The sequence below is a fragment of the Callospermophilus lateralis genome, chromosome 3, assembly GCF_048772815.1.
Source record: "Callospermophilus lateralis isolate mCalLat2 chromosome 3, mCalLat2.hap1, whole genome shotgun sequence".
NCBI lineage: Eukaryota > Metazoa > Chordata > Mammalia > Rodentia > Sciuridae > Callospermophilus > Callospermophilus lateralis.
In genome coordinates, this window is record NC_135307.1 from 71183382 (window position 1) to 71207246 (window position 23865).

The following is a 23865-nucleotide window of genomic DNA, read 5'->3' on the forward strand; positions in this document are numbered from 1 at the left end:
GTGAAAAATTTCCAGAATTTAAATTCAATGGTGGAACGCACAAAGAAGTTAGGTGATGGCATTTTAATAATTCATAGAAAGCATATATGTACACCCAATGAAGTCATCTTTATTGCATATTGCTATTTAAAAAAATGTACAGTCTCATAACACATACGACATTTTTTTCTTGGTACTGTAACAACAGTCTTGCACCTAGAGACTAAGTGGTTCCAACTACTAAGCTAATAAGATACAAGACATATAATTAAGTTTACAAATTATAATGCTTTTTCTTTTTGGCATTAATTTAAAAAAACAAACAAAAACTTTAAAATACACACCCAAAGAGAAAAGTGGCTACTTTACACCAGCACCAATCTAAAAAGTAGGTTTTTTTTGTTTTGTTTTGTTTTCAACAATGGCACATGGAATTACCTGCACACAGTTTTCAGGGAAAGAAACCAAAAAAATGGAAATGGCAAAGGAGGCCTACCAGGATGGCCATGACAAAATGAGGATGATTACCAAGGGCAAGAGGGACATGCTACACAAACTTGCTCCTTTTGTGACTCTCCTTCCACTAGTTCATTCCTTAAACTGTAAGACAAAGCCATTTTCAAAGTACGTTCCAAAATTGAGCCAGACCAAATTTCTCCTACTATAAATAGAAAAAAAATATACATAGAGGCACTTTAGTTAAGGAACAGAGAAAACCATCATCCTATCCCACTCCCCCTCCTCTCCAAGCCTGTTTGAGCCTAGTCTCCAACTGCACCTTTAACATGGTGCAGTTGCAGACCTTGGTTAACTAGGAGCTGGGGGAGTGTAACCTCTGCTTTGTATTTATAACTGTTATTTGCAAGAGTCATTTGCTTCCATCGAATGGGTGGAAAGTCGCTAAGTTTGCAATGAGGGAAAAATGTAAAATCACAGCTCTTGACAACTCTTAGAGCATTATTTCACAGCTTTTGTACAGCACAGATACTTCGCCATCTGCACTAAGCATTGTAGTTTAGACAAATCATTTTTAAATAGTATGAGTTCTGTACAGCACGCACATTGATTTTTTTATTCATCCCTGAATATTCTGATTAGAACGTAAGCTCCTTGTGGGCAGGGACTCTGTCTTGCTCATCACTGTAGATCTACTATGCCTGGTACATAGTAGATACTTAATAAATATTTGTTAGTTGACTGAAGAACTCAATTTAGTGAGTAAATAATGTTCTAGTGCAACAGGAAAAACTACTCTCTCCACAGGAAACCCAACCACGACAGGATAGATGGAAAGAAAAGAGAAAATGTCAGCCCCACCCCACCTCCCGCCCCACTACAAATAAATAAAGCAAAAAAAAAAAAAAAAGTAACAGTCCTCTTTATATATCATATAATTTAAGGATATTGAAAGTTGGTAGGTTAATGGTAAGCATCTATATTTTATTTTCTAATGTTCATTGTTTTTATTCATTTCTCCCTGAGAGCTTTATTTTTTTGGACTGAAATTTTACAGGTAGCTTTACTGACACACAATTTAAAATGACAACATATAACAGCAAACCACTTTAAATATACTCAGAGATAAATAGATCTGGGCATCTCTACTGATGTTGATATTTTGTGACACTCTAAGTGTCCTTTAGTCCAGACCTATATTTACAGAAGTTGCAGGTTGTCCTACAAAACAGAAATAGAAAAGACAAAAAAAAAAAAAAAAAAGGCACCCCATTAAAAATTTTTTAAAAATAATCTTTATCCTTTCAGAGAATTCTTCCTTTAAGTCTTGGGTGGAAATTTCTAAGATTTATATATCTATATTGTTAGAACAACAGGTACATTCTGGCAATCTTGTTCATTAACAAGGGCATGGGTTGCATTTAGATACTGTTTGTTTTTTGGGTTTTTTTTTTGTTTTGTTTTGTTTTTTTTACCCAAAAGCAATTTAAAGAAATCATCAAGAGCACTTGGCAGAAAACTTGATGAAATTGGGGGGGAAGGGGGAGAAACTGATGTTTAAGCTTTAAATATACAAAAGAATTTTGATTGACATTCTACATAATACAAATTGTGTGCAAGATGTTCTTGATAAACATTTACAGACTGTATCCCCAAATCAACATCAGGAATTTTAAGCTGATCCCATCAATTACTGATGTGATGCTGGAACACCACATTGTCAACTATCAAAAACCATTTTAAATCTATATTCTTCCAACTCCATTTTCACCAATGAAAATAATTTTAAAGTATAGCAAGCTTGGAAACTGTAAAATATTTCACAAGCTTTTTTTTTTTTTTTTCTTTTTTCTTTTTTTATGCTAGGGAATGTCTGTCATCTCTTTTAGGAGATAGTTTTGTGCTTCTGAACAGTTACGGTGTTCAGGGAAAGAAAATGAGCCACACTCAATATGAATGCATATGCAAAGGGTTTCTGAGCACGAACATTAACAGAAATTTTTTATCCATACACAGAGGTCTCCAGACGACACTCAGACTTCTATATACATTTTTAATATACATATACACATACATTTACATACACACACATTCACACACACTCACAGATGAAGGAGGAAATTGCCACTGTTTGGATTGCAAGGCAGTGTAATGGAACGGTCTAGTCACTTCAAAGGGCTGCTACTGAGCTTTTTAGAAAAGTACTTGAGGAAAATTAAAAATTAAGTTTTGTGACCGGTCTCTCTCGGCTGCTGTCTGTCACCTGGTTGGAAATGCGTTTGCGATTCCGTTTCAGTTTAGAAAGGTCTTTGTCAAACACTTCTCCTGAGCGTAAAGCTGAAACGAGGTCATCAAACTCTCCGCTTTCCTCGCTATTCTCTTTAGCTTTTCTTATTTTCCGCTCCCTTTCCCTTTGTTCTTTGAGCTGCAAATAGAAAGACACCTTTTAGAGAAGGGTTAAGATGTTGTATTTTGTTTTCGGTGGGGATGAAGTCTGTGACATATGGTAGTGATTCAGTCACACCAAGCTCTGTTCACTTAAGCTGCTAAACTCTCCGGATGACACGAGAAAGTAGTAACCGGGACTTGCATAAGATCTGACCGCAGAAATATTATGAATGGTGGGAAAAAAAAAATGACCCTCGCCATCTAGATTCTAGGAAAATCTCATTATATATTCTTGTTTATAAAAGAATAATTAGGCAGTTCGTGCGTCTGTAATGGAAAACCAAAGTTTACACTATTAAATAGGACCCCCCACCCCAGGTCCTGCCCAACCCTGGTTTCTTGACGGTACAGAGACTAAAGCAAAACGACCATCAGGCCACGCCTCCCATCAGACGCTTGGTCTGCATCTGGCATTGATGTCTGGAACAGGTTGCTGTTATTAAAAGTCAAACAAACACAGACAATATAGAAAATTTTGATAATTGAGATAAAAAGCATTCTTTATTTGGTTACCAACAGATAACCACTGCTACTGAGCTTTTTAGAAAAGTACTTTTTGGGGCTTTATTCTACCACTGTAATTTTCTATGCTAACATTTATTTTACAAATGAAATGCAACAAAAATGATTTCATGTGGAAATCATTTTGTAAGCTTTTCTGGATGATTAAATGTTCTTTGAAGGCATGTCTTTTAAAAGACTCCACAAATATTTTACTAAATAGCTACTATACCAATGATTACATGATATTCTACAATATTTCACCATGTGGCTATTAGAACCAATGCCCTATTGGTAAAGTTTAGATTGTTTTCAGTTTAGAACTAGTATTTTAAAAAATGCTGCTTTCTTTGTGCAAATTTGTGATTATTTCGTTTTTAATTACTTTTTTTTTTTTTAGTTGTCAATGGACCTTTATTTAATCTATTTATTTATGTATCTATATGTGGTGCTGAGGATTGAACCCAGTACCTCACACATGCTAGGCAAGTGCTCCACCACTGAGCTACAACCCAGCCCCAAATTTGTGATTATTTCCTTAGAGTAATTTCTAAGAAGTGGAGTTCCAGATCAAAGGATCTTGGATGTATTTTTTTTTTTTTCTTAAGTTTTTGGAGATGTACAATCAAATTGCCCAAGAGAAATCTGATAAAGTCCCAGGAACTTTCTAGAGAGCACAGCCATGCCCACCTTCTTGCCAGCCCAGCAAGGGCATCTAAAGAGCAAGGCAGCTGAGAACTTCCAGGGGTGGACCCGGCCGAGGATGCCCCTCACCTGTGCTTCCATGCGAGCTCGCCGCTCTTCCTCCTCCTTCCTCTTTCTCATGTTCTCATTCTCTTGCTTCGCTTCTGACACAGCTTGAAGGAACTGATCAAAAATGCCGAAGAACTCATCTGGCTGTATTTTGCCAGCCTCTTCCCCGAAGTGCTTCACTGCTTTGGTGAACTGGAGAAAAGAAGATTTTTAAGAAGCTCAGTGTTTTAAGAGAATCAAATGGAAATATTCCTAGAAGGACAAAAGCTCAAATGGAATCAAACATAACTTAACAGATTTTAGCAGGCCCGTTTTACCTTCAGCAGCTGAACATGTCTGTTAATCCCTTCTAAAGTGAGAATTTTAACATGCGTCAAATTTGGAAACCATTTTATTCCTTTCCACCTCATTTCAGCTTAACATCTAAGACTACCTCCTATGATTTTTTATTAACTAAACAATAGTAAAAACAAGAAAGCAAAATATTGAAGGGCAGAACACCCAAGACACAAAAACTAATAGCAAGCTCAGCAGGGGTAGGAAACCTTGTACTTTTAACTTGTCTTTGAAGTAGTTTAATATCATTTATTGGTGCCATATGGTGAATATCGAAAGCAAATGGGATCCAGTACTTCTTAGCTGCTTTTCCTAATCATAAATAATGTTAGTATTGTTATAATATTTCCAGGGTCCCAATTAGAAAACAATAACTGATTATGGAGTCACTCCTGCAACCCCCATTTTTTTTTAACCTCAGTATCAAAATGGAATGGTTTTAACATTCATTTGGCAGAATCATTACATCACTGGTTGCAACCCCTTACTTTTGACTGAGAAAAATAATTTTATTTCAACCCTTTATCCCAGAAAGCCTTTCAGTATCAAATCTTTCTAAAACTGCTAAAATGTAAAATATTAAGGGAAAACTTAAAAAATTTAAATTTAAATATACAGTAACAAAAGAAGAACATCCAGTTTCTTTTTAAAAGTTTCATATGTTTCTCTTTTCAGTTCTTTTAGTAGTTCATAACTCAGGACAATCCACTTTCAACTGTCTGCATTATGATAACCACATTCAAGGCCAGTTGGGCAGTTTCTTCTGTAAGGGTCTGAGGCTTCTAGGCCTCAACTACCAAGGACAGTGCTCCCAGCTTCAAAGACAAATGAATTTTCTTTCTCTATGCCTAATCACTCACTTAAGATTTTTCAGACTTTATTTAGACCATGACAGATTTTTGAAGTTTGCTCAAACTCAAAAAGTTTCTAATTGATTTTACTTGCCTTTATTATATTGCTGTTTTTCAGATATTTTGATAATACTATGGAGCTTAATGGGAAGGTTTTCAATATTCTCAAAAAAGCCAATTTCAGCTAAAGTTATGCATCTATATAGATATAAATATTTACATGACATTTTATAATTAATATTTCATATTTTAAAATTTAATAGTATTTTAAAACCATTTTTCTTTTTACTGTGGAGTTATTTTCAATATTTTACTTATTTGGAAATTTTCTATTATTAAAAAGGGCCCTTTAGGGGAAAACATAACGTTCTTCACACACCACATTATAGTGCTCCAGCTTGCTCCGTGCTTTTATAAGCTAATTTCTAAAAGTTCTGGTATGAAAAAAATTGCAATAAACAGTCGACAACTGAGTTTTTAAAACATTTAAGTTCATGCACTTCAAAGCATCCTGAATGATCTTTTTATCTAGGAATTCTAGTGATGATGAAATCATATGTATTTTAGTCTCAGAAATTTGAAGGAAACTAGGGCTAGATTAAAGTCCCCTATCCCCAACACAAAGTAGGTTTCATAAGTGTGTGCGCCTGTAAATGTGTTTAAATAAAAAAGAACTATCCAGTTTTCTCTTATAAAAATGTTTGCGCTCCTTGAGGAGATAGGTACTTTGCTGGGGTATTAGGGTAGGAGGCGACTCTTCCTTCAGAGTGCACCCTCCAAAGTGGTAGATCCCACAAAAAGTAACAATGGGGGCTTTCACAGTGAAGGTTCAAACCAAGGTTGTTGCATCACTTGACTGATTTCCAGTGTGGGATATTAGAGGTTGGACTTCAGAAAGGAGCAGTCACTTGAACATATATAATCTTCTCATTTATTTCATGAGGCTGAAGAGTGAGTTTATTGTTGAGATTAGTTGATGCTTGTGAACACAGTCCAGTTTTGAACTTGAACTAGTGTCTGTATACCCTTACGTGACCAATCATCCACACCTACAACTCAACAGGACAACAGAAAAATAACAGGAATTACTCAAGTTTGGAAAGAAAGATTGAAGTAAAAGAACAGCGTGGTGGCAAATGAGAGATGGGTCAAGCTGAAGAACTCCAAGGCATATGGTAGGGGCTTAACATCACTTAAAAAAAAAAGGGAAGTGGAGAGAAAAACAGAATGTGTACACGTGTATGTATATTAAAGAAGAAATAATTGGGGTGGGGGAGGGAGAGAGAACAAGGGTATGGAGGCTTATTGAAAAGTCTTGGTTAGCTGCAATGAAAACTTTTTCTCCACAGGAAAATAAAATTTGAAATAGCAAGAATCATAAAAAGAAAAGTCTTGCTAAAACTAAAAAAACAAAAACCAACAACAAAAACAACCACTTGTCATGAGACTGTGAACTAATATGCATCTAATTTAATGAGTTTTGCTGGTAGTGTCCTGTCTTCTTTAAGTTCTCAGACAAGTATATGCCTGAAGAGGTCTGAAGCATGTGGCCTTAGTTATACCTGCTCCTGTTCATCATCTATTCTAGTTTCCAGAGATAAGCACATGAATCCAAAAGCAAGCAAGAGAAAACTGTCAGTATTTACTGGTTTTACACCATCAAAGCCTTCAAGATCTTGCTAACCTAAAGGTAACACAGACCATTTAGGCAACAAGGGTGTGTTTCAATGAATTACAGTCCTGGAGATGAAAATCCACCCAAGCAATGAACAACAATGGAATCTGGAAAACAATTATTTGCTATTTTATTTCCTGAACCATGATATTTGGATCCCATTCCTGCTGTTCCCCAAAAAGCATCATATCTGAAAGTAACAAGTGAAAACCCAGCCCAGTCAAACAGTGTGCTAGAGGAAAATTTACCAGGTCTTTAGCTTCTGCTAGAAGATCTTCAACATCGGAGAAGCTGAAGCTGGCTAAAGTGATGAACTGGCTGACAACGGAAACAAACTTATCTCCAGGCTGCGAGGGCTGAGACTTCTGATATTCCAGTTCCTTAAACAAAGGAAATGAAGAATGATAACAAAGACTTCAAATATAGGCACACTTTGTCTCTTATCCTATATTCTTCAAATTTAATCACTCAGCATGGACAACACATCTAAAATATCTTGTCATACTCTAGCTTCCCCTATCCTTGCTCACACCATGCCAGAGACAGGGCCCTGTACATGTGCATTTTATAAAATAGCAATTTAACCAATTATCTGAATATTTTCTCAGTGCTATCTCTTATTCTGACTTTAAAAGGTAAGCAAAACACTAATAGAAGTTAAACAAATAACAAATAAGCATATTGGATTCAAAGGGATTGTGAGTGAAAGTAAGAGACTTTGATGGTTGATATTCTGTACTCGGAGTTCTAGTGGCTTGTTTTTTTCTTTTTTCCTTTTCTGCCAAATCTATCTACTTCTTAAACCAGGGTATCTAGGTCAGTAGAATTCCAGTTGTAGAGTCAGACACCATAAACACCTGCCATTTGTTTTCCTGTCCATACCATCAGGTTTTTTGTGAATAGGCAGACAGAATAACTAGTTTCTTGTTAATTTTCTATATTCTCCATTACCATGTTAATGAACATACCGGTGATTCACACCAAATTTCAATAATTAGTTTCTACCATTGCAAGATACCCTTTCTTACTGAATGCCTACAGCACCTCCATGAGTAAGGCATCTTGATCCCCATCAAGATTTAGAGAGATTTAATTCTTTGCCCAAAGTCAAGAGGCTGACCAGAGATAGAGGCAGAATTTGAAGTTCGGTCTGTCTGCCTCCAGAGTCTCAGCAACAGCGATGCAGTGCACCTACTGACTTAACTCGATCCCCTTATTTTATTTATTTATTTTTTTGGCACCTGGTTTAGCAAAGAGATTAAGAAGCAGGAGTCACAGGCTGTGAATTCTGACTCAGCTTTCCCCATGGCAAGCTGCTCTGGGCCTCAGTGGCTTCATTTTTCAAAGGAGGAGAATATCCATCTCAACTAGAGGATCAGTGAAATTTTAGAAATGAAAACTTAAAAAAAGTTTGGAGCTGACTCTCACTGGAAGAAACTGCCACCATTCTAGTACTCTGGCTGGAAAATGTAAGTGCATGCTGGATATAGGGATGGGAAAGCCATCTCAGTGTGTTTCATTAATGTATTATTTTTAAAACTCCATCTCTGATATCTTTAAACAATATAATTAATTGGGCAATTAATTGCACAATTAGGACACATGAATATTTGGGCAGGGCACGCTCTGCCTCCCAGTGTTTTCTTGTGAGGCTACACCTTGACATTTAAGCTGCCAGGGGGAGCAGAAGGCTTCTTCAGCGCCTTTTCTATGCAGAATGTGATGTAGTACTTATGACCCAGAGGATGCAGAGACTCAGCAACACTCTCCCTTAAAAAATTCAAAACCAGGACTTCCTTGAAACACGGCCCCTCCACCTCCCTGGCCTTGGTCTGAGTTAACTCAAACGCAAGGGTCTGAAAGTCCATTATCAGGCTTAGGACTGTCAACTGCCATCCTGGTCTCCAGAAAGTTCCCATGGGGAGGAAAAAGCACCTGAGTGAAGGTTATTAAACATGCCTTGCCCAAAGTGCCCTGATCCAGCCTGGTCTTTCTCTGAAGGCTGGGGAAGACTGTCTATGTGTTCTACAACTTTGGGCCTCTTAACAGGGGCTAAGAGAAAGAGTTTATTTTTAGCACCTTCAATCCTTGTCCTGCAAAACCCAAAACAACTCTTATATGCTCCTAAATTTATAAAAACAAAAAATTAGATGTTATGATTTTAACCTTTTATAAGTAGCATGCCTTAAATGAATTCAGTACTCTCTATGGCATAATTTTGTGATTAAAAAAAAAAAAAAGGAGGGAAGGTCTCTGTAGCATTGTGATAAATGATCTGGAAGATATTTAAGAGAGGGGCACCTTTCCAAGTTGCCTGGATCAGTCTCCTTCACCAAGTGCAGTACAGAGCTAGGCGTCTTCTCCAAAGAGAGCTTGCCAATGATCCCCTTTGGCTGTCTGATTCCCATCCCTGGCCTTTCTTTCACTCAGAGGTAGCGCATTTGCACAGTTCCCGCCTGGCGTTATGACATATTTCATTTCTCCCAATCCTCTCTGCCTGTGAGACCAGGGTCCAGGTTGTCTCATGTAAACTGGCACAGCCTCCCTCTGTGCATCTATTTGTCCCAACCTCCCTCTGATCTGTGCTAGTCCACAAACCTCCAGACTACCCTCAATCCAGTCCCTTCCTTTAGGCACCTTTGTAATCATTGTGCTTATCTGGACATGACACTCTGTGGGGAACTGGCTTCTCTTAATGATTGCAACGCTGGAGGGCGAGGATTCCAAATCCTTGTGACCCCTTCCTTTCAGCATGGCCAGCACACCCTAGCATCTGCCTGGTAAATACTCTGCAAAGGACTGGCTCAGAGACAGCAGAGAAGTTCTTTTGCTCTACTGAAGGTAAACATCAGGTAGTAGTAGGACTTGGAAATTGAAAGGGTCCTTGAAGATTGTCTAACCCAGCTCGCTCATTTGGACAAGGCTTGCCTCCCAGGTAAATTGGTGGTACTCCAGGTCTACTTCTAGCTCCTGCTATAGTGACCTACCACGCTGGACACAATATAAGACCCATCTTGGCTTCTTGGTGATTGCTCTTTTTTTCTTTTTTTTTGTGCTGAAAGTCACCAGCACCATGGATGGCAAAGAGACTGGGACTCAGAGAGGGAAACAAATACTCACTGTCTCCACTGCTTTCAAGCCACTTCTCAAGGTACTTATTTCCTTGTCCAGCTCAGTCATGCTGTTGTAAAAGGTAACATTTTAGTAATCAGCATGCGATTTAAATGGATTAAATATATAATGGTTTTAAATATTTCACACTTAGAAGTTCATACCAGTTTATTTTAAATGTTTTTTAAAAAAATTCCCTTCCTTGTTTGGATCTCATAGAAGGACCACATCTTAAATTTATGGAATTTAGGTACAGAATTATGTTTTATGTTTTCCACAGCCAGCAGGTATATTTTACAGGTTAAAAATAGCAAAAGAGAAATGTCTCCCATGTGTACAGAAATATTTTATGCTTCAGCCTCAAAAAATTCTCTCTTCAGCGAGTTACTATATGTAGAAATACATTTCTTGCCATACTTGGCTCTCTTTGAGAGAGCAAAAGAAACTGGCTTACCCACAATCACATCCATCAATATACGACTTTTCACCAAGGCTCTGGTAATGTATTACAAAGTAATGTTGCATTTCAGTCAGCAGTGACTTTTTTTCAAGATTGTACTAACTCATCTTATTTTCATTGCCTTTTACTTTTTATTAGAGAAACATTCCTGAGCTTCTCCTATAATGCTTTCTATTTCATGACTTTTAAACAACAGAGATTAAAACTTCATTCTTACAGATATTTCACAACAAAGAAACTCACCAATACTTCATTTACTTTAATATTTTATTTTCATGGTGCATTTACATGGTATATTTCTACCCAGTTCTACAGAGGGAATAAACTAGCCTGAATAACAGACTTTTCGAAGTCAGAGTTAAAAAAAAAAAAGAGATGCAGTTTAGATATACGTTTTTTTTTTTTTTTTTTTTTTTTTTTTAAAGAGTCAAAAGTGGGAGGGAAGAACTGTAAGGAAAACTGCCTGCTCTTCAGTCTCTGAAACATGGTGTAAAGTTTATGGTGAAAGTTTGGCAACTTCCCATTGTATTTTTAGTTTCTTGATCTGCATATAGACTGCTTCCCATTAGAGTGTTGCCTTGGTTCCAGGGAGTGTGTTCATATGTGAAAATTACTAGCAACACCCTTACATGTTTGTAAGTCTCCATTTGCCTAACCACGCATCCTCCTTCAACTTAGGTGGCTCTTTCCTGTGTTTAATAGAACTGCACTTTAAAGGCATCACTGAAACCATATTCTTTTCCTGTACTCTTTAATAACTCAGAATATTAGGTATATAGACCTAGAAAAATCTATATTTCAAAACCTTGTAACATTTGAATGATTTGAATACAATTCAAACTTTGTCATGTAACGTTTGGAGGAAAACAAACAGGAGGACCCAGGTCATGCAGTTTACCACATGCAATGCTAGGAAACCTTCTCAATGGCTAACCTACAGTCCAGGTGATTGACAGAACTGCAATAATTCACTAAGAGTACTTACTTTACTTTTGCTGCTTGAGGAATATCCCGCAATTCTTCATTTAGATTGAGAACCTTGGGGTATTTATTTTCCACAATAGTTATTAGATAGTGCAAAAGGGTAATGTTCCTACAATTAAAGAAAGGAAGAGCATTCAACATAATTAATCTGCGTATGATTTATATGCTCAAGTGGCAGAACCCACAGTAATGCTAGACTCCTGCATTAACTTTATAATTTGGAGTTTCCTGTAAGGCAGGGGCTCTCAAAAGCAGAGGAGAATGAGAGCCTAAAAAGAAATGGTTAGGATAAGAATTATATTTTTGGTCTATAATGAGCATCCTTCAAAATCTGGGCAATGTCCTTGGTGACAAAAGTGAATCTGAACCATCGCCAATGGAGAGAAGATCAAGTTTACCTTTATAGAAGATCCATCCCCAAATGGGGTGTGCCATGCAAATTCATAGCAAGCAGAATTAGGTGGGTTGGGGTAAGAAGTGAGAGATGTTTCACCCACCAAAGAGAGTAGCTATTTTCAAGTCTAGAAGTACTTGAAATACTTTTCAAGTCTAAAAACCAACTCACTGATAACCATTATTACTCAAGATTTCATCCAAAGGGCAGACAGAAAGTTAGAAAGTCTCCTATTTCAGGGCTGAACCTGGAAGTGGGCCATAACTGTGCCATCAAGTATATGACATCCTCGCAGCTGTGAATACAGTTCTACTTTTAGCAACACTTCAGCTCTTAACTGCATAACCCTTAGTACTTAAAACGGTTGGCTGTGCCAATTCCCTCTCTAGTGGTGAGGGTGGTGACAGGGCTGAACCCTGACTGACCCAGATTGAAAAGGGTGGGGGGAGTGTCTGATAACACTATCAGGCAAAGCTGTGTTAGTCTGGTCCTGCTGTCACCAACTCTGCTGCACATTACAATCACCTGGGCTCCAGATGCCTGGGCCAATCCCAAAGGCTCATTTAATTGGAATAAGGTGGGGCCAGGCATGGATGTTTGTTAAAATTCCCTGGTGACTCTAATATGCAGCTAGCACCAAGAATTAATCTACTGAAGTTTCCATAACCAGGAGGATACAAATGCATTTCTCTAGAAGCATTTCTATAAAAAATATGGGTAGCTTGCTAATTTGCAACATTAAATAATAATATTCCTGCCCACATCTAGCCAAAGTGAATCAGAATTGCCATTTTCTTTCCTATATCCATGAAAAGCATTTCTGATTATGCTTGCAGCTTCATACAGATGATACATTCCTATTCCTCAGTCAAGGACTCATATTTTTAAAAATTCCTTTATTTTTCTTCAATAATCAGAAAACAGTTGCCTGGCAAATCAAAATAGTGGCCAATAATTCTGGCCACTTAGGATTCCGGCGTTCAGCTGTGTCTTTCCACCTGCATTCTGCTGTTCATAAAACCTACCTATCTGCCCTGGTGCCTCTCACCTAAGGGGTAAAGAGAGGGAACGAAATGCCAGATACCATCACAGGAAAGAGTAATGCTACTTTTCTCCATTTTCATAGAAAAATGCTTTGTTATTTAGAGCAATTGAGATAACTTTAACTATACAGACCTTTCTTATTGCAGAAAGCCTTGAAATCAGGTCAGACATTTCTGCATTTGTTTGCTATCCAAATAACACCCCATTTGACTAAATACAAATTCTTGAAGAATGAACAACTAAACAGCCACACATTTGACTACTTCCTGATGGTCACCAGGAGCTTGAGGCTTTCCTGCTGACTGTGTCACCATTAAGCAGCTTGGTGATATCCAGTTGAACAAGTGTTGAATGTGTGACTGCTCAATGGCCAGGTGCTACATTAGGCACTGTGGTATAGACACACTGATGCTACATTTGGGGATGAAATATTCACAGGCAGAAAAAGGAAAAAGAAAGATCAGAAAAATTTATTCTTTGAAAAGGTTTGTTCATTAGATAAATTCTATAACAAGCTAAATGAGTCAATAATCACATAAGCACGAGGTTGGTGAGTGTGTGAGTGTGTGATCTGCCTCTGTGTGTGCATGCATACGCAGTCAAAGAGAACATTCTTTCTTAAAAAGGTCACTGCTTCTAATATGCAAATCAGAGACTGCCAGTCCCTGGTCCAACCTCCAAATAAGACCCATCTGTTGGCAAGGGCAGAACTATAGGCAAACCAACAGAACAGGTGTTAAAGACCCATGAGGCCAAATTCCTTGCTTGGGGTGACCTTAGGCAAGCATTTTATCTGACAAACAGTTGATAACAGATTTGGCTTGTGAATTTCACAGGCTGTTGTGACCATCAAATGTGAAAGTGCTCTGAAAAGGATCAAGTCCTCACATTAAAAGTAAGGTGGCAAAGCTATAATACAACAGCTGCTCTTCATCACTCCTTCTCTCCATGATACAAAAATGACAGCTTAGCCCATTTCCTATTTCTTTTAAGATGGATTGAGAGTTGCCATATGCTATGCTTCACTAACTCTATTGAAAATATAGGGTAAAAAGCCTCATTAGCTGGGAATAATTAGGATGAACAGCCAATACCCCTAAAAAGATTTGGGTGCAGAGCAGCTTACCTTAGACACAATTGTGTAAGTTCCTTTGAAGTCAGTGAGAACCTTGGAGAAACAAAGCTCTCAGGGAAACTAGAGTTAATATGTGTAATGACCCTACCTGCCATCGACACAAGAGCATTTTCATGTCTTGGTGTTTCTAACCAGAGTCTGTTCACCTAGACTGCAGCGCTGGACACTTTCTAGGAAGCATTTTAATGAGTCTTGGGATGAGCAGCTGAATACCAATGGCCAAAATGCATTTATGCATCACAAGTTTTTCGGATAGCTGTTAGCACCAATGTGTGAAAGGAAAATATAACCTAAAAACCCAGTGAACTTCACCATCCCAGAATCGGCTATCAAGTTTTCCTTCTCTCTGGAATATAGCTCTGTATGGAGCAGTAGTGACTAGCAGTAGTGACTTTCTGACTTCCAGAAAGCTAGTGGTATTCTGCTTCTTATCTTGGTCATTCAAGTGTACTCAATTTCTCAAAATTCATCAAGATGTACATTTATGCTTAGTGACCTCTCTTTAGTGTAATATACTATAATTAAATAAAAGTTTACAAAAAAAAAAAAAAAGACAGGGCTAATTAAAAAGAAATCTAAAATAGATGGTATCCCTATACATTGAAAATGGATGAAGGATAACTGCCCGCTACCCCCCTCCCACCGTCCCCCCGCCCCGAACTTGGGGGATGCCCATGGTTATGGGAGAGAAGGGAGTTCATATGGGAGAAGAGTATTGACAAAGAGAAGTTCAAGCTGGAGACTGGAGTGTCATGGAGGCCAAGGAGGATCAGAAAGAACAACTCAAGCCCTACCTAAGCACCCAAATGCTGTTAGTGTTGGAAGATTCTACACTTACTTGTCAATACTGGATTTTGTGTCAGCAATCTTGTTGAGGCTGGAAATCTTGAATCCATAGGCATTGCCTCTTTGGCCTTTATTCATGTAATTTCCAAATGCCAAAACCACCTCCAGCAACTGCTTGAGGGCGCCACTCCTGAATACTTCTTCTGAGCCAGAACGAATTGCTTCAAAACAAAACAGGGAAACACAACTATTATCACCAGCACTTTCAGTGATACCTCTCCTAAATTGACTTACTGTAACAAATATTGAAGATGTAAAACTGGGTCATTAGACTGCCAAGGAATACTTTCAAAACATCTAAACCTGAAGCAAAGGATAAGGGGACAACTAAAGCAGCTAAAGGTTCCACAGATGGCTATTGATTCGTCTCCTTTCTCAGTCCTTTTCTGGTCTGACTCACCAACCTTGAGTTTTTAGAATACATGGAATAACAACTCTTCAACATTCCTTTGCAAACACTTTCAAGCCTGGTGTGAGTCAGATCAGTAGGATTACTGATCAATTCCACTGATAAAGAACTGATCAAATATGTTACATGTTCTGGTTTGCAGGTGTCCAAACAGGGATTGAAGCTCAAGCAGACTCTGATTCTAGTTCACATTCTGTAACTGTGTTTTCCGGTGGCCTCACCCATATCTAAAATATTTAAAAACTTAACAACCTCAAATATACCCTTAGAAAAATGTGCTAAGGCCCTGTTGCAAAAAAGCTAACTGCAGGTTTAATGTTAGTAATGGTCAAATTCATTTCTTAGTTACACCCATGTGGTCAAAAGCCCAGCCATGCAGTTGAACTCAGGAGATATGCCAGGCCAGGCCAGCATGCCAAGTGCTGACCTTAAGTAATTATCCATAATTGTCCATTGGAAGTTCAAGTTTACATTTTTTTTTTTAAACCAGGGGCACTTTATCACTGAGCTACATCTCTAGTCCTCTTCATTTTTTATTTTGAGATAAGGTCTCACTGAATTTCTGTGGTTAGTCTGGAACTTGTGATCCTCCCGCCCAGTCACTGGGATTTACAGGTATGCAACATGGTGCCCAGCTGTCCATCAGAATTTCAAAAGATTTCAAGCAAAAAAAAAAAAAAAAAAAAAAAAAAAATCACCACAGGGGCCCTGATTACTATGTTCATTTGGATGGAACTTATAAATGGGCACTTAAGACAAACATCGCTCCCAACCTAGGTGGCTCTGCTTTACCTTCTACTTTGGGTTTCACTTCTGCCACGCGCTCTGCAAACTTCTTTTTGAAGTACAACGATTGCAGTCTTTGCTGGTAATGATTGATTCTGTAAGACCAAGCATGCACTGATCAGCATTCACTAAATACGAGAGCCCATTTCTACACTGGATATTTGGGCCATTGTCCCAGAGCCCTTAGCTCCAACCAAATAAGGCAACTGCTGAAGAAAGGGAGAGCCAGCTGCTGTTGCTAAAGCCCCCTTCATTTCCTCAGAGTGCCAACAGCTTGAATGTACAAGAGATGAAAGGAATAAAGGTGTAAGGGCTCTCCACCTATTGCAAATAAAAGGCAGTTTCCCAAGTTGACCTTTTCACAAAATTTGGCTTTTGGCCAAACTCTAAAGACCTGTCTCCAGCATGCTGCCCCTCCATCAATCCTCTCCTCACTCTCATTCCCAAACCTTCCTTTTTTCTTCACAATTAGCTCCTATCTGTTCCCCTCAGGGATGGCAAGCTTTGCCTTCTCAGGCAGCAACTAGAGAGAATAAGGGTGCACCCTGGCCTCTCATCACCACTGAGCTGAGCTGTCTTATTGCTGGGGGTTAGAGTAGGCCTTCTGAAGTCAGTGCCTAAACCACTTAGGGTAGAAGTTTCAGTTCAACAGGATCAGGGATCAGCCCCTTCTCCACAACTATACCATATAATCTAACAGACCTGAGTGGGCAGCCCAGATGCTCCTTGTATTAGGTGACCTTGAGCAAGTACCAAAACTCCTGAGTCTCGTTTCCCTTGTTGGTAGGTGGAATAAAATACCTCTGTCCCTGGGATCCCCCCAGGCAGGTCTGAGAAGATTAAATGAGATGATACATGCAAAGATCTAGAGGCTTAGTAAGTGGCAGGTATTGCAGGTGGCTATTTACTTGTCTATACTGAAGATTGTTGGGTGTACCTGACAAAATTTCAAAGTCATTCTTTGTCTGACATTAGTACACAAAATGGCAAATTGTGATAGAAGAAGAACATCAAAAAATAAGTCTGGACATGGCAGGAATGCAGAGTGAGAGATGTGTTCCCCTTGGCTGCATTTGTAGGCCTTTAGCACTGAGGGGAAAAACTGCCCTGAGGTTCACTGAGAGTTTCAGGACCATTGCTCCTTCTCTAATGCAGAATCAATTTGCTAGGCCTGGAATGACAAATAGACTCAGCTCACATGCCAAACCCAATTATGAGGCAGAGACTGCCTCAGGACTTTCTGGAGAACTGCTCAGAAAGCTTGCCAATGCTCCGCTCTGTGGGAAGAGTGCCACGATTGATTAGTGATGTCTGCATGTGTCACGATTTGACATTCAGACCCTGGCCATTCAGTTATGGCAGCACCAGGTTGACATTAACAGAGTCTGACCACTTTTCTTTTTCTATTTTATAACAATCTTGAGATGCCAAGGTACTAGGATGTATGAGTACTGTCCCCTAAACTCAAATTGGTGAGTACTGACTGGAACTAGGAAAGTTAAGGCTTGCTAAGACCAAAGTACATAAGCCAAAGGGGCCCAGAAATAGAGATGGTTGTGAAAAAAAAAAAAAAAAAACCAGCCCTGATCCTGGCTCATCCATGGGCAAGAACTCACATAAACCTAAAAGATTTTAGAATTTAAAAAAGCTTGCAGTTGAGCCAGGTTAATTGGCCCAAGCAATTTAATGCGAATTGCCATTACTAGGGTATGAGACATCTTTCATTTTTCGGCATCTTCAAACTCACCGGCTCATCTCAAACAGAAATCGATCAGCCTTGGCCATCCGATCCAATTCATGCTTATGTTCCTCCAACAGGTCAATATCACTTTTTTCAGGAACAAATTTCAAAAGCTAAAAAGTACAAGCAAATATTAAATCTAAGGTTAATAACTTAAATCTCTGCAGTAAGTTTTCACCATTCTAGCTAATTTGTCCCAATATGAAATTTTAACTTTTTGTTTAACATATAAACTCTGCTCACAGGTCTATATTACAGTAGAAATAATTAAATATTTACATTTTTACTTGAAAGTAGTTAAAAGATTGACATCTGGAACTTTCTTATTCTCTACTACCTCTCAAGTAAGAATTATGGAAGTTCTCTACCAGGACCCATTTTGCACAGGCCACTAGAAGAGCTGAGAGATTCAGCCCTCTCATTGAAAGTGATATAACTGAGGACCAGAGAGATTAAGCAACTCACCCAGATTACAAAGCAAGTGTGTGTAACTGTCAGAAACAGAACCCAGGTTTCTTTGACTCCTACCTCTATGCTTATTCTATTATATCATGATGGAATGAATGATCCTATTTGCATTTTTCCATTCAATTTGCTTATTTTTCTTCTTATCTAATTACACCTCCTTTATTGTTCCATGTAGAACTAATGAGAGGAACAAAGTGGGATCTGATGTTTTTGATTCCATGCTTTATTTTGGAGGGAGAAATGATCATGGAATGTGGAAAAATAGCAACAATAAAGTTGAAAAAATACTTTTGTGTGTCTGATTTCCTTTCAGTTTGTATGTATATGTGTAGAACTATGCAAGCATACTATTTTCTAGATCAAATGCCCTTTGATATATATATATATTTTTTAATTACACTGATCTTCTGAACTCTGAGATCCTCTCTGTAACTTGGTGCTGGCATTGGGTGGTCCCTTTTGTAAGGTTTTCAAATGTTTGTTGGGATTTAGCTGGAAGACTTCAGAAAGAGCAGTGAGCCTGAGTGCTACCAGCAGAGAAAGAGAACTGGAACTATAGGGAAGGAGGCATGGGATTCAGGCTTTCTTTTGAGGGCATTAGGATATCCCTTAAACATCTTATGTAGAAGAATGATTTTGTACTTTTAAAAGATCAGCGTGTTTATGGAATGGAGAAGGAAGTAGGAGGGATCAAAATTGTTAGGGGGTCACAAGCAAATAGTTGGTGCAGTCATCCAGATGAGAGATGGTGGTGGCCTGCATTGGGTGGGGATGGAAGATAGATTTTAGGGCTATTTAGGAAATTTGAATAGCGCTGGCCTGACTTGTAATGGATGAGTTATAGTAAAAGAAGGAGAAAGAGTCTAGGATGAAGCCTGGGCTTCTGGCTCAGGGAAAAATAAATATACAAAGCATAACAAGAAGAAAAGCCGGAGAGTGGCCCAGGGATGGAAAGGTGGGTTTTGTGGCTGCAATTACTTGCAGGAGAACCAAAGAGGGATTTCTAGGAGGTCGTTGGACATATGGGTCTGAAACCCTAAAGAGATGTATTTGGAAGACACAGTAGTGGCATTGGTTGTAGCAAAAAGGCTACTAAGCTCACGGATGTGAGCTTGACATAAGTAGAGGAACTGTCCAGAGGAAAAAATTCAGGGCTGGAGAGAACCAACAATCAAGGGATGAGGACAAGAGGAGAAGCATTCAAAGGAAGCAATGGAGAAGGTACAGCTGGAGAGGCCTGTGCGGTACCACAGGGCCAAGGGAACCATATGTCATTGTGGAGCAAGCGGCCACTGGTGTCACATGCCACTAAGAAATGAAAGAAGATAAGGACTGCAAAATGTCCCCTGGCTTTGGCCACAGGGAAGTTGTGAGTGTCCTTGGTGAGAACAGCTTTAGAGAGGCGAGGCAGACAGACTGCGTTGGGTTGATGAAGAGTGACTAGGAGGTGAATGTGGACAAGCTGTCAACTCTGGCTGGGTCACAGAGAGAGCGAACAGTTAGCTGGATGGGTGTGTGCAAACGTCTGCACATGTGTGTGTATGTGTCTGTGTGTTAAAGGCTGAAAATTCGACACACTAAGAGTTGACAGGGCGAGGTTGAAGATCTAGGGGAGGGGCCGTCGATCCAGCTGGACCCCTGACTAGAAGGAAGGGACTTCGCCAGAGTCTTTTTCCTAAGGAAATGGAAGGGGGGAGGACAGAGGAAAGCTGGTGCCAAGGTGTTCACGCAGGTCTGGTGGCCAGGAGCCCTGAGGCATTGCTATTCCAGTGTTCAAATGGTGACATTGGACAGGACATGCAATCTCTTATTCTTCTTCAGAGAACAGAAGGAAGGAAGGCAGTAGGGCAAGGAGAAAAGAGGAGGAAGGGGGAAGAGATTTGTTTTTCTAATGCTTAGTTTGGATCTTTACCTCCCAGGCAAGGAATCTCAGTTCTAGTCTCTGGGATCCTTTTACCAATTTGCACAGCCCAGTGCCCCAGCTAATTGTGTTGAGCCCACTGGCCAGTGCTCAGGATAACACAACCACGATGTCTCTTTTGCTACTTAACAGGAGGACAATAAGAGACGTGCTCAAGAACTGGTCCTCTCAAAGGAGAGTCAAGAAATGCACTGAGTGTAGATGGTTTTAAGAGGGGAATGGAGAGTTAGGCAAACACCTGGGAACAAGGAGAAAGATATGCATTCCAAGGAAGATAGCTCATCTAACATCTGAGCGCAGCAGGACAGGAAGGAATGAGCATCCTAATGCAAATCACAAATTGGAGTAAAGAGATGCTGGTATTAACCTGTCTCTGCCAAGAGTGGTATATGGAAGGAAAGGAAGCAGAGGACAACAGTAAAATATGGAGGAAAGGGAGGAGCGTGGGAGTTGACCAGAGAGTAAGGCGCTCACAGAATTATCAGGAGAGACCAGGTCAAAAATATCCTTGGCCGGATTCTGCGTCAGTAGACAGATTTTCTTACTTGTGTTTATTTGAAGTACGTTCTATTTGCACTGCAAGCTCTTTTGGCAAGATTTTGGAATCCTTTCCCTCAAGGAGGAATTTTGCTGGATGCAATTTCACAGTAAACAGATCTTGTGGAATTTTAAACATATGACCTTGGCGATAGGGGCTTAAGACTGAAGGACTAAAGCAGCTTTACACATTGCTCTGTACTCTGGGTTAGCGACTGGAAGGCAGAGTGACCTGGGAGCTGGGGAGTGAGTGCTGGGCCACCAGGCTCTCCTCTCCTGGGGCAGAGACTGTTCTGATGGTTGTTTGGTGAGGGAGGAACGAGAACATGGAGGAGCGAAAAATGCTCTAAAAAAAATGGGGGGAAAGCTTTAAAACTACTCATACTCAGAGCCTCCTGGGAAACTTGAGACAGTCATTAATTATTTTGATAATTAAATCAAACCTCTCGAGGGCAGCCTGAAAGTTTTTCTCTGCCAAGTTGTGAGGGTTTTTCCCTAAGACAACTCCAGCTGCAGAGGTTGTAGGGAATGCAGGTCCATGTTGGGGAGAGGGGGATGATGCTGTATATCACTCCTGCCTCCTGTGTGTCTGAGGCCTTTGAGGACATCAGTGAGGACCATGGAAAATGCACACACAGACAGAAGGACGCTCTAGCCAGAGTGGCCCTGTCACCTAGGATCACTTCAGTAATGCAAAAGACCCTTTTCTTCTGCCCTTAGAGCTGAGCATGCCTACAGACAAGACCCTTCGCACGGTCTGGAATCGTGGTCTCTTGGACCCACAGTTGACCTTACATGGTTCTGGCTCTAACAAACATGGACCCCCACCCTGGCCTGAATCAGTCAAAATATGATATCTCACCCCTCAACATCTCACCAAGGAATGAGACAGAAAGCTCAAATAATCTTGGAGTATCCTTAGACTGTCACTACAAGACTCAGAAAAACTGAGGCTCAGACCAAGGGGCAGGCCTAAGAGACAGGTGAAAGAGCTGGGATATGTGTTGGTTCAACAATCTGGATGTTTGCAGACAACAAAACAGAGTTGTTGAATTACACATGCCATAGTTGGAGTAGCTAAGTGGAAATGTTATAGAAATACTGCACAAAGAGAGACCAGGTTTTCACATTAGACTGATTGCTTGGCCACAGATAATAAAAATTACATGTATCCACTATGGGTAAATCCCACTTGCTAGCCTGGGCATTTGAATTTACTGCCTTTTTTTTTTTTTTTTTAATAGAAGAGGGTGCCATACATGAACAGAGACAAGATTTTTCCCCAATAAATTGATAGTTTACCTACTGACACATGAATATTTAGATACAAATGACAGTGCTGGGGGGGTTTGTGCTTGATGGCATGATGAGCCATGACCAAAACATAGACTATATTAAGAATTTAACAGAAATCAGTATATGTAGTCTAATTTGTGCATAATGCTAATAAGATTCTCAATGTCTCATGAAACAGATTTTCTACTCAAGATAGTATATTTATATGAGTTTAATTATGTCTTAGCAAAGACATAATAACTACAGCATGAGGGACAGAATCTGGCATTGTGGGACCAGGCTTTTGACAAACTTGTGACCTTTCTTCACATCCATCATTTCGAGAAAAATGAGAGAATGAAGTCATGAAAGAGCCATATGCAACCTTGGTTCAACCTTCTTAATTCAGAGATGCAGAAATTATCTATTAGCAACAACTGAATTGTGTCACTATGCCCCTCCCTGTGGAAAAGTCAGCTATAACTTAGGTTCCAAAAAACCTCTGCTACTCACCTGCTCCAACATGTCCTTGGGCAGATCTTCTTGTTCATCCATTGTTAGAATTGCCCGTTTGATTTCATCATTGGATAATTTCAACCTGGAGATGGAAGATTTTTATGTTGTTAGCAATGCTGGCATGAGCAGCACTAACATTTAATACAACTCATTTTGCCACTCCAGCTGCTGAGTTTTGAGCACGGTTTTTCTCAAAGTCTCTCGGTGAAAGCTTCTTTCCTGACAATATAGGATTTTGAAACTAAAAATAGGGTTTTGAAACTGCTTTAACATTCTTTCGGGACTTGGTAATGCTCTGCTGACACAGAGAACAAAGCTGCTATGTTCTATCTTTTAATTTCCTAAAACAAGGGATCTGTAGATTGAAAATAGGGAAAATACATGCATTCCTTTATATACAGCATCCACGAATTGCAGGTGAGATAACTAAATCCCTGAGTTTGCTATCAGGTTAAAAAATAGATTTTGAGAAGGTTGCAAACTACACAAACCAAAGCTCATTTCTATTCAAAATAAAATGTATAAGCACTTCATAGTTGAGGAGTTTTTACATATGTTATTTCATTTGATTCTCAAAATAATGTCATCTCTTTTTTTAATAGGTGGAGAAACTGAGGCTCACAATGGCCAAGTGATTTACCCAAAGTCAAACGCAGAAAGTAACAGTACCCATAAAGCCAAGCTCTCCTGTGACTACTTATCTCCAATGTTTTTTTCTCTCTAAAAACAAATGCTTGTCTAGTTAACATCTCATAGGTAAGGATCTGTGCTTTTGCACAAATCCATTTTCTGTTTTTCTGTCTACCATAAACTTAAATTCTAATTTAATTAGGAATTTGTGACTTAAGTCAGGGTAATAAAGTGTGGACTACAAAATATGAGTCATGAATTTAAAATACACTTGTACAAAATGTGTTTTTATAGTGGTCTTAATGGGGGCAAATAATCACAATCACAATATTAGTTGTGACAGCAGTCATTCCTTTGCTTTACTTGTAAACTCACATTTACTTCTAACATGCTACTTCCTTACCACCTAATAATGTGGTACATTATTAACATCACCTCGTCTGTCCTTTAGACTATGCTTTTCCAGGAGGATCACATTGAAGACTGGAGATAAAGACAGAAACACAGATATAGAGCAAGATGTACACGTGCCACATGTAACTTTAGAAGGTAAGGAGGGACTTTGGTGTCAGACAGGCTGGGCCCCAGTCCTGATTCTGATAATTTCTG

General features: G+C 39.2%; 1 protein-coding gene and 1 non-coding gene across 2 annotated transcripts in view; both read right to left on the reverse strand.

Annotated features, from left to right (window-relative positions):
• Positions 1–1354: 1354 nt before the first annotated feature.
• Positions 1355–23865, reverse strand: part of Daam1 (dishevelled associated activator of morphogenesis 1) — a 165765-nt gene continuing 143254 nt past the window's right edge. The window contains exons 17-25 of the mRNA XM_076848356.2: positions 22624–22708; positions 17916–18022; positions 16175–16263; positions 14966–15134; positions 11556–11663; positions 10120–10180; positions 7248–7379; positions 4159–4329; positions 1355–2860 (exon numbers count right to left, since the gene is read on the reverse strand). Coding sequence (XP_076704471.1) covers positions 2651–2860; positions 4159–4329; positions 7248–7379; positions 10120–10180; positions 11556–11663; positions 14966–15134; positions 16175–16263; positions 17916–18022; positions 22624–22708 — 1132 coding nt within the window. The 3' untranslated portion in view covers positions 1355–2650. The remainder of the gene's footprint in view (positions 2861–4158; positions 4330–7247; positions 7380–10119; positions 10181–11555; positions 11664–14965; positions 15135–16174; positions 16264–17915; positions 18023–22623; positions 22709–23865) is intronic.
• On the reverse strand, positions 4887–4949 carry LOC143396142 (small nucleolar RNA SNORD47). Its single transcript, XR_013091017.1, has one exon. It is a non-coding gene; the product is annotated as a small nucleolar RNA SNORD47 (small nucleolar RNA).